The sequence below is a fragment of the Orycteropus afer genome, unplaced genomic scaffold, assembly GCF_000298275.1.
Source record: "Orycteropus afer afer isolate SDZICR_OR568_19922 unplaced genomic scaffold, OryAfe1.0 scaffold00061, whole genome shotgun sequence".
Lineage (NCBI taxonomy): Eukaryota > Metazoa > Chordata > Mammalia > Tubulidentata > Orycteropodidae > Orycteropus > Orycteropus afer.
This window is the reverse complement of record NW_006921648.1, coordinates 6,535,656-6,546,005: the sequence shown is the minus strand read 5'-3', so window position 1 is coordinate 6,546,005 and position 10,350 is coordinate 6,535,656. Positions and strand designations below refer to the sequence as shown.

The following is a 10,350-nucleotide window of genomic DNA, read 5'->3' as shown; positions in this document are numbered from 1 at the left end:
CTTCCTTCTGAGGAGTGGCTGGTGGGTTTGAACCGCCAGCCTTCTGGTTAGCAGTCAAGTGCCTTAGGCACTACGCTACCAGAGCTCCTTCCTGGACCATAGTAGATACTTAATAAATAGTTGTGAATTAATAAATACATGGATGAATCTTCAACAGTAGTTTGCATATTCCTGGCACAGACTGAGGTTTAATGAATAATGCCCGATCAGACACTTTTCTAGTCCTAAAACAACCCACTTAAATCCTACCACCATTGCTAGCCAAAAACCAGCAAACAAGCATCAATTCTGTCACTACTACCTGGCCATCAACACTGTAATGAACACCTGCCGAGCATCAAACTGACTTAATCATTCCATCCCTAATTATAGTAAGGGAGCTCTGGTGGTACAGTGGTTAGCATTCAGCTGCTAACCCAAAGGATAGTGGTTTAAACTCACCAGGTGCTTAGTAGGAGAAGGATGGGGCATTCTGTTTCCATAAAAATTTAAAGCTTTAGAAACCCTGTGGTGCAGTTCCACTCTGTCCTCTAGGGGCGCTATGAGTGGAATCAACTCCACAGCATTGGGTTTGGTTTGGGCTTTGCTTCTATAATGATTGACAGCCTTGGAAACCCCTGGGCAGTTTTACTCTCTCCTACAGGGTCTCCATGGGAGCTCTGGTAGCATAGTGGCTAAGACACTTGCCTGCTAACCAGACGGCTGGCGGTTCAAACCCACCAGCCACTCCTCGGAAGGAAGGTTGGGCAATCCTACTTCCGTAGTGATACTGCCTCGGAAACCCAAGGAGGGGTCGCTATGAGTCGGGGCCGACTTGATGGCACATAACAACAACAACAACACAGGGTCTCCAATCAACTAGATAGCAGTCTGAATCAACTAGATAGCAGTAGGTTTGGATTTGGGGCTGGTTTTTAATACAGTCTCATTTACATACTATAACCTTCATTCTTTCTTGGTGCACAGAGAAGTGTAACCACCACCATCAAGACACAAAACCTCCTCTGAACTACAGCTGAGGTATGAACAGGAGCGGGTAAATCACAAATGCATCAGGCCAGAGAGCAAGGCCAGGCTTAAATGGCTGGGACGTGAATGGGGGCAGCTGCAAACGACTCTTCTTGGGGTGATTTGCTCTGAGGTTTCACGGTGGGGATGGTTGCCCCACTCAACAGATCTACTAAACATCTTTGAATTGTGCATCTACAATGGGGGATTTTGTGGCCACTATCGGCACATAACAACAACAACGAGGCTCTTACAAAACTCTTGTGGAACAAAAGTTAAACTTCTTAGAACCCACCCGCTCTGGGAGACAAAGACCTGGCCAACTGCTCCCGTAAAGATTACAACCTCAAAAACCCTAGAGGGCCGTTCCTGCTCGGTCACACAGGGTCACCAAGAGTTGGAGCAACAGCAAGCCCATTGAACAACAAGATTGCACTGAGATGCCCTTCAGGGAAACCAGAAACGTAAAAGGAAGCAGACCAGTGTTTCCCCTTACAAATAAATGCCCTTCATGCAAACCAAGTAAACTTCAGTAAGAGGAAAGAGGACAGGTGAATGTGGTGAAGTGGGTGTGACCAGGCGGGTAGGCACTGCTTTCTTTTGCTGGGAGCGGTCCTCACTTGTGCGGTCCCGTAGATGGGGGTGCGCCCTCGCTGTCATTCCCGGGTTCAGGGGTACCTGCCCCATAACCCTGGGGAGTGCCCACCCCAGTCCAGGCTGCACCTCCCTCCACACCCCGAGGGGGCGGTCACTTACTGTGGCGGTGCCGGAGACGGTCTGTGCGCTCGTGTCTGCGCTCTGCTCCGAGTGCGTCTGGGCGGGAGGGTATAGGTTTAACGTGTGCTCAGGGACCGTGGTCTGGCCCGTGTACTCTGGCGCGGGGTGGGGGTGAGGGGCCGTGTATTCCGCTGGGATGCCATTCTGGGGGGGTGCGAACTGGGCCGAAGCGTAAGGCTGGGCCATGGTGTCAGGGGCTGCTGCTGCTTCCTGGTTACCCTGGAAAACCAACAGGGGGGAGAGGGAGAGAAAACCATGAGCCAGTGCCCAGGAGACATTGGCAGACACAGAACGGCCGTCCCGAGCTCCTCCCAGTGGGAGCCGTGCGCTAACAGTCTGCAGTGGACCAATCCCAGCTCATCTCCACCGGACCCCATGAGGAATCCGGGACCATCATTTACACAAACTGAGGCTCAGAGAGGTCCAGTCACTTTCCCTAGGCCATTCAGCCAGGTATCCAACCGCGGTGAGGGTCTGGGCCCTGCAAGGTTGGATTTTTTCTTGTTTATTTCCTGGCAGATCTTTCTTGATTCATTCGTATTTTGGAACTAGGGAGCAAATCCTTGTCTACACTGGTGGGGACGCTTGACTTAAGCCTTGAAATGCCAGGAGGGATGGAATGGAAGATGTATATATAAATGACAGTTTTTTTCTGTCACTTCATGGACTCTCTTTGATATACAACTCTGTGTTTGATGTCCAACCTGTATATCTGGTCGGTATACTGCCCCGTGGCTGTTGCTGGGTGCTGCTGCCGAGGCAATTCCAACTCACAGCAAACCCGTGCGACAGAGTAGAACTGCCCCATTAGGTTCCCAAGGCTGGCATCTCCATGGAAGCAGATTACCAGGTCTTTCTCCCATGGAACCATCAGGTGGGTCTGAACCACCAGCCTTTTGGTGTGAAGCCAAGCACTTAATTCTTGCACCCTCAGGGTTCCTTGGAACACGTGTGTTCCTGAGAGGGAGAGACAAGTCATCCAAGCATTTGAATGCAATCAAAGTTTTATGTGACTTGGCTCACATGATGGGATGAAGATGCTCTTTTAATGGTCACCGTGTGTGTGTGTGAGAGAGAGAGAGAGATGTTCACAGTGTCAACAGGAGGCAGTCAATGAGCATTCAGGACCTAATTTGGAAAAAAAATGGCCCTCTGTAATAGACCCATTTTAAGTATCTCTGTAAAATGCTGGACTGCAGCCGAGCCTCTGTAGTCAATACCTCCCCTCCTCCTTATTTTTCATAAGCACAGAGTATTACATAACAATCTACCCTTCAGATCTAGGCAAAACATGCAATGTGATAATTACAGTCAAGTCAAAAGAACGGAGCGGGGAAAAATACCCTGAATTCAAATGCTTCCATTTCAGGAAACATCTCTCTGTTCACACTCACCAACATTACTCTAATACTCCACACATATGCACTCACATAGACACACACCAAGACACATATGCACACAGACTCACACACACCTCCGGACAAACACACACAGACACACACTCCCATACATGCAGTCACACATACATATCCCGACACACACAAATACATACAGGAGCACACACACACACATACTTACATATACACAGCCACACACACATCCAGACAGACACAAATACACAGATGAGCACACACTCACATAGATTCCCATAGACACCCAGTCACACAAACATATCCAGACAGACACACAACCATATATGCAAGCACACCCAGACACACAATCACACTCACACACACGCAGCATCAGAAAATGTGATCCAGAGGTGCTAACATCTTGTGTGTTCTCACCAGACAGGGAGTGTCATCAGAGAGAACGAGCTTAACAATTAAGCCCACCAAATAGTGGCACTCTCCCATCGTTTGTGGTCAATTAGATGTGACTTTAGCCCTCATCTAATGATACCAGGGCCAGACAATATCAGGATGGCTCCCATCTCCTTCGATCCTGCTCCCCGCCTTGGAGGGACACTTCAGCTGAAGCCACTTGAGTGCAGCAAGCAGGTCACCACAAGGAGGGGAAACGAGCCCCCTCTGAGAGCAGGGGCAGTTGTTTAGAAGGGACCTGGGGCTCCATTTAAAACATTTCACAGCGAAAACATTCCCATCAGGCCCTTCCGCCCCCAGACTAATCTCTCCAAATGCCTGTGTCTTGAAAGCAAAAGTGCACAACCATTTATTTCTTTGTAACATTTTTGCCCACAGCATTTGGGGCAAATGACGCCAACGTGATGGAAGGTCTCCCTGTGGGGTGATTGGATCACCATACACAGAAAGTTAACCACCAGAAAAAACTAATTGTCATAGAGTCAACGCTGACTCACGGCAACCCCATGTGTGTGGAACTCTGTTCTAATGGCTGAGTTTTCAGAAGCAGATTGCCAGGCCTTTCTTCTGAGGCATCTTCAGGTGGACTCAAACCTCCAATCTTTCTGTTAGCAACTTAGCCATTTGTGCCACTCAGAGACTCCCAATGAAAGATACCAAAACAAACCAAGCCAACTTGCTGCCATCAAGTTGATTCTGTCTCATAGCGACCCCCTTTGGGTTTCTGAGACAGTAAATCTTAATGGAAGTAGACTGCCCAGTCTTCCTTCCGTGGAGTGGCTGGTGGATTTGAACCTCCAACCTTCTGGTTAGCAATCAAATGCCTTTGGCACTACACCATGAATTGAAAGATAGACTAGTGAAAATTCCAGTTGTGGCCTCCTAGGGAAGTGTGAGATGACTGCATGAGCAATAGCAAAGAGAAGGAAAAAAGCTTCCCAACCTTGAGAAGAAAATCTTTTTACCAGATCATGTATGACCATGTGGCCTTTCCTCACTGCAGGGCAATCTCAGGAAAAGTGACTTAATCCTACAAACTCCTGCAGATCACAAGGGGCTTCTTGCTAGGAGCTGAGCTCCCTCTGCATTGGAAAGAGAAGAGATCTTCTGCCAAGAAACACATGATCACCTAAGGCAGAAGAGCTCCAAGTCTTCTGATCACCATGTCTTCATATTCACTGGCCAGAACAGCTCGCCCCTGATCTCTTGTCTGACTAGTCTCTGCTTCCACTTAAGGTCCCAGATTACAAATTCCACCCCTGGATGCTTACACCAGGCCAGCAGGCCTTCCTCCTATGATCAACCACAGCTAGTGGCCACCTCGCACACAAGTCAACGGGGCTTATTTCTCTGTGAGTTCACTGAGAGCAAGAGGCTCTATACCATTCCTTGTTCCGTCTTCAGCATGCTGGCTGCAAAGGGGGCAAGAAGAAATACAATGGGATTGCTCCTGAGAATGGAGAATGGCAAGAGTCATCTCATACACTTGCACATGTGTGTATGCACGTGCACACATACAGAGATCCCAAACTCAGCAAGAGTGGACTTATGGAGGACAAGGTCCATGATGTCTCAGGTATCACTGTGCCCATGTGAGACGTAGTCCCTGTTTCTCACTGGTTCTCAGAAGCCACACTGAGTGAAGATGACCTTCACCTCAGGCCTGTGAGTGCCAGGTACCGGGTTGAGTATTTAACATCATCAGTTTGTAAACATGGAGTCCTGGTTGTGCCACAGTGAAGTACTATGCTGGTAACCAAAAGGTTAGTGGTTCGAACACATCCAGTGGCCCTTCAGGACAAAGTCCTGGCCGTCTGCTCCCATAAACATTACAGCCTAGGAAACCATATGGGGTAGTTCTACTGTCACATGGGGTTTCTATGAGTGGGAATTGACTCAATCGCATCCAACAATAGCAGCATGTTAGTTACTGACAGCTACTAAACAGGGACAACTTTGCCCATAGGGGATGTCAGGTAACGTCTGTACACATTTTGGTTGTCGCAAGTAGGGGGTGCTACTAGAGTACCTGACTGGTGCGAGTGAATGGCTACTAACCAAAAGGTTGATGGTTCAATCCTACCCAGATGTGCCTTGGTGATCTGTGACCAAAATGTCAGAGCCATGAAAAGTCTATGGAGCACAGTCTTACTCTGACACATGGGACCACCATGACTTTCTCTCTCTGTCTTTTCTTTCCTTTGTTCTCCCCCTCCTTCCCTCCCTCCCTCCTCCCATTCTCCTTCCCTCCCCTCCTTTTACACTAGGACCTTGTGGGTAGAGGTTAGGAATGTCACTACGCTTTCTACAATGCACAGGACAGGCCCCAACAGAAAAGGCTGATCCACCCCCACCTGTCCACAGTGTAAAGTCAAGAATCCCTGCTTTTACATGCATTGCATATCTGATCCCCCTTCATTTTATAGTTGAACATCCTGTAGCCCTGAGCCAAGTAATGAGCCAACACGTGCATTTATCCTGTGCAAAGTGTCTCTCCTTTGGCAAAAGAATTGCTTGTGGGACATTCTGTCCCCATTTTTAAATAAACTCCTCTGTACCCCATGGTCCCGGGACCTGCTTTCCAACTGTTTGCAAGCTCCCTGGGTGGTACAAATGGTTTGCATCCAGCTGCTACCCAGAAGATTAGCAACTGAACCCACCCAGTGGCTCAATCTACCCCGCGGTCCTGCAGAGGAAAGATCTGGCAACCTGCTTCCAAAAAGATCACAGCCAGGAAAGCCCTATGGGGCAGGTCTACATGGAGCCCATGGGGCCGCCATGAGTCAGAACGGACTCAGCAGCAATGGGTTTGGTTGTTCAGGTTTGGTATGCCTCATTCTTTGGGGAAGCCGGGTGCTGGGATGACTAATACAAAGATGCCAGCAGTTCCATTAGCCAGAGTAGGAGGGTGGCCCCTGGGGAGTGGTGGGCTAACAGCCTGGGAAATGTGTACCACCATTTGAAGTCTGAGGCTGGCTTCAGGATGCTCTGAGGCCACCCCAGGAAAGGTGAGGGTAGCCTGTGTAGGGTGACACAGGAGCGAATGAAAACCACCAGCCTCTATCAGCACCGGCGTTACTCTGAAAACCCAGGGTGCTGCTCCTGTGGTCATTGCAGAGCCTGCATTTAGCATCCAGGGATGCTGGGCTCTGGCTTTCTATCTTGTACCTGGAGTCCTCAAGCAGATGTTGGCGGGACCCCCCACAGTTACTTATTAACACTGACAGCAGTTCCAGAGGGATTCTAATTAATATCCCCAACATTTGCACTTTGGGCTAATTACAGCTAATATTTAATTAAGAGCATTGCACTTGCTGTGGAATTTTTCTTTCTGGCCTTCAAATGGCTTTAGAGATGTCTCATTTCCTCCCTAGTGGTGCTTCAGCCCTCTTAGCTTGGCTGAGAGGTATTATCCGGACAAATACATTAATACCGTTGTTGGCTACTGTCAAGTTGGCCACTGACTCATGGTGAACCCATGCACAACAGAACAAAAGGCTACCCAGGCCCACACTATTCCCAAGATCAGTGGCGGATTGGACTATATGGTTGGGATCCATAGGGTTTCCATTGGCTGATCCTTGGAGTCGACCACCAGGCCTTCCTTCCTAGTCCGTCTGAGTCTGGAGGCTCTGCTGAACCTGCCCGGCTGCCTAGCAACGCACAAGCCCGCACTGAGCGATGGTGGCTGTCCCTGAGGAGCACTGGCTGGGAATCAAAGCCAGGTCTGCACATGGAAGGCCAGAATGCCACCGCTCAGCCACTGACGCCTCAGGTCCACATTAAAGGTGCTCAGGTCAAGGCAAATCCTATGCTTGAACAGGCTCACAGTGGAAAGCTGAAGCCAAGTTCATGGACGTGAGGGTGATGGGCACTCTGGCTAGACATTCTCTCATCTGCGGACACTGCCTGCCTTTCTTCTTCTCCAGTGCCAGCCCCCACCTAGCCTACCCCGGTGGGATGACTGCAGAGATGCTCCCGTTGGCAGGTGCTTTCAAGTCGGGGTACGTGTGGACCTTCTTGGTTGGTGGAGAGCCTAGCTGTACTTTGCATCCCCCCATCCCCACCCTACACACCAAATCTTCAAGTCCTAGGTTCCGGACTTTACAAAGCCAGCATCTAATTCTCAGTGCCTGGACCTTTCCTGAGAAGAAGAAGAAGAAAGAGAAGAAGAAGAAGAAGAGAAAGACCCCATGTTTTAAAAGCCACTGTTGGTATTGTGTAATAGTCCAATTTTGGCTGCTGGGGGGGATGGTGGAGGACCGGGCAGCCTTCCGTTCCTTTGTGCATGGGGGTCACCATGAGTCAGGGGTCCACATGACAGCAGCCAACAAAAGTACTGCTTCTGTAGAACTGGGTGGATGCTGGATTTTTTTTTTTTTTTAATATCTATTAAGATAAATGTAGGAGAAACTTCCTTGCCTGCGGACACCCAACCTCAGCCAATCAGAGCGACTCAACAGCAGCTCAATGAAGTAGAACTCCCAGCTTCCCCGAGACACCCCAACGGGTGCCTTTCACTCTGGCTACTGAGAGTAAAGGAATTATTAAAATACAACCAAGTCTGATTCAGAAAGGAAAAAAAAAAAGAAAAGCCATTTCAATTTAAATATTTTACTGAAGCATGAAATAGCCAGGATATTATTGCTATTTTAAGACAAACACCCAAATCTGACTATTCGCGTAGTGCGTGTCGATGTTGTTGCAAACATACAGTGATTGAGAGAGTCGCCCCTCGGAAGTGCGAGGAATCTCCCTGGTCCCTTAATTTTCTCCCTGAGGCAGCCTCAGGAGAAGGGGCCAGAGAGAAAAAGAGAGAGGGCTTTTCCAAACCACCCCCCACACTCACTGCCCTTAGTGGCTGAAGCAGTTTTGGAAAACTCGGAGAACAAAGGGCGGTCACTAGTCAGACGATGCAAAGTATTTTGGCTTGACAGCTAACCGAACCACAGTTCATCCGAGAAATAGCCTTTCCGTGGCAGACAGAGGAGCAGGTCTACTCTTGTTAAGGTAACTGGCTGACTTGCACGGAGAGGGGAGCATAGTGCCTTCATGGTCGCCAATGCTGACTAAAACAGTCAAGTACTTGCCAGCGTGTGTGTGTGTGTGTGTGTGTGTGTGTGTGTGGTTCCCCAGCTTCAAGAGTCAAAGTTTTGAACAACACCCCCTCCCCTTTGGCTTCTGGAATTGCTCTGTCCCCGGGTCCATCACTGGCCCTGAGAACCTCCACTGGCCTGGACACAGCTCCCATGATGACGAAACACACAAACATTGCCAAGTCGTAATAAACCATCTGACTGCATCTGTCCACGCGGCCAAGGGAGGCAGCCGCAGGACATCGCCCCCCCCCCCCCCCCCCCCCCCCCCCCCAATACCTATCACTGGAGGAGACTCCGTTCTTGGCGGTTGCTGCAGGTTTCAGTTTGTTGACAGTTTGTTTTACTTCAGTTTTCCTGCCTGGACTGTTCTACTTCTCTGGCAAGATATCACGCCTGCCTATTCAGAGGAAAGCCGCTTGTACAGAACTGAACGGTGCTAGCGAAACGGCACCGTGCCCCGGGGCTTGGAGACAGAGATGGAAAACGCAAAATTACACCATCAACCTGCAGGTTCGAAGACCAGTTCAGCTGGTCACCTGAAGCAGGGAGCCGGCGCGACAAGCCCTGGAGACTCTCCTTCTCTGGGTGCAATTCAAGGAGCACAATACGTAGCGCGGAGCACAGGGATTGAAGGCAAGGAAAGCCTACAGCTTAATGCAAATCACAGTTTTGAGTGCAAAATGAAACGGGAAAATTGAATAATAATAATAATAATAATAATACCTGCTGCACCATTCTGCTTCCTTTCTCCTCCATAAACTTAGCAGCTGTGCTGGTCCCACGCCACAAAGCATCTGCGAAAAACGAGCCTCAGTTATGAGCGAGGGTGCGCGCTCTGGCAGCTTGGGGCTGAGCGGGGTGTCGAAAGAGACTAGGAGAGGAGCCGAGGCCGGCTGGCTGACCTCCCCCTCAACATCTGACTGCTCCCCAAACCCACCCCAGACGGGACTCTTTAACCAGCAGGTCTGAGCCATCAATCACAGCTTCTCCCTCCTCCAGTTCCTTCCCTCCTCCCAGTGTGCCAATGAGTAGGTGATTATAGAGAGACAGACACGGGGCAAAAATACAGCGCGCGGCTACATTAATAGCTGCTTAAAAAACATTAGAAATCCTATCCTATGCATTGCCTGGAACTGGTATTTTTTTATTACTACACTAAATATATGGTATGAAAAGTTATAAAATCCACCGGGGAGGTGATCGCGGCTATGCTATTTTTATGTATTTTTTTAGAGGGCAGGGTGACGTTGAGTTAGCAGGGGAAGGGAGAGAGAGAAGGGATGAATAAACAGCTCTAAGAGCTGAGAGACGGCATAGGTCAACACAAAAACACTGTGAGCACATCAGAGAGAATGGGTGGATGACAAAGCTGTGTGCTCGGTGGTAAAGTGTGTTTAAGACACTGTGACTGAGGATGACTTGGAAGATGGTGGATTTGACCTTCTTTGCAGGGTAGCTAGGTGAACTGTGGTAAATTGTTTCAATACATGGGGGTCCATCCAGTCTTTGCATCTGGTTGATGGGCATGTTAGGGATTGCACTGTATCCTCCCCAAAACAAGCGCTGAATTCCTGGACCTCATACCTATGGATGCTATCCGTGTGGGAACAGGACACACCTCTTGCTATGTTAATGATATCATG

General features: G+C 49.3%; 1 protein-coding gene across 1 annotated transcript in view; it reads right to left on the bottom strand.

Moving 5' to 3' along the window:
• RBFOX1 (RNA binding fox-1 homolog 1) overlaps positions 1-10,350 on the bottom strand; it is a 440,214-nt gene that overhangs the window by 231,371 nt on the left and 198,493 nt on the right. Inside the window, exon 2 of the mRNA XM_007939608.2 lies at positions 1,765-2,004. Coding sequence (XP_007937799.1) covers positions 1,765-2,004 — 240 coding nt within the window. The remainder of the gene's footprint in view (positions 1-1,764; positions 2,005-10,350) is intronic.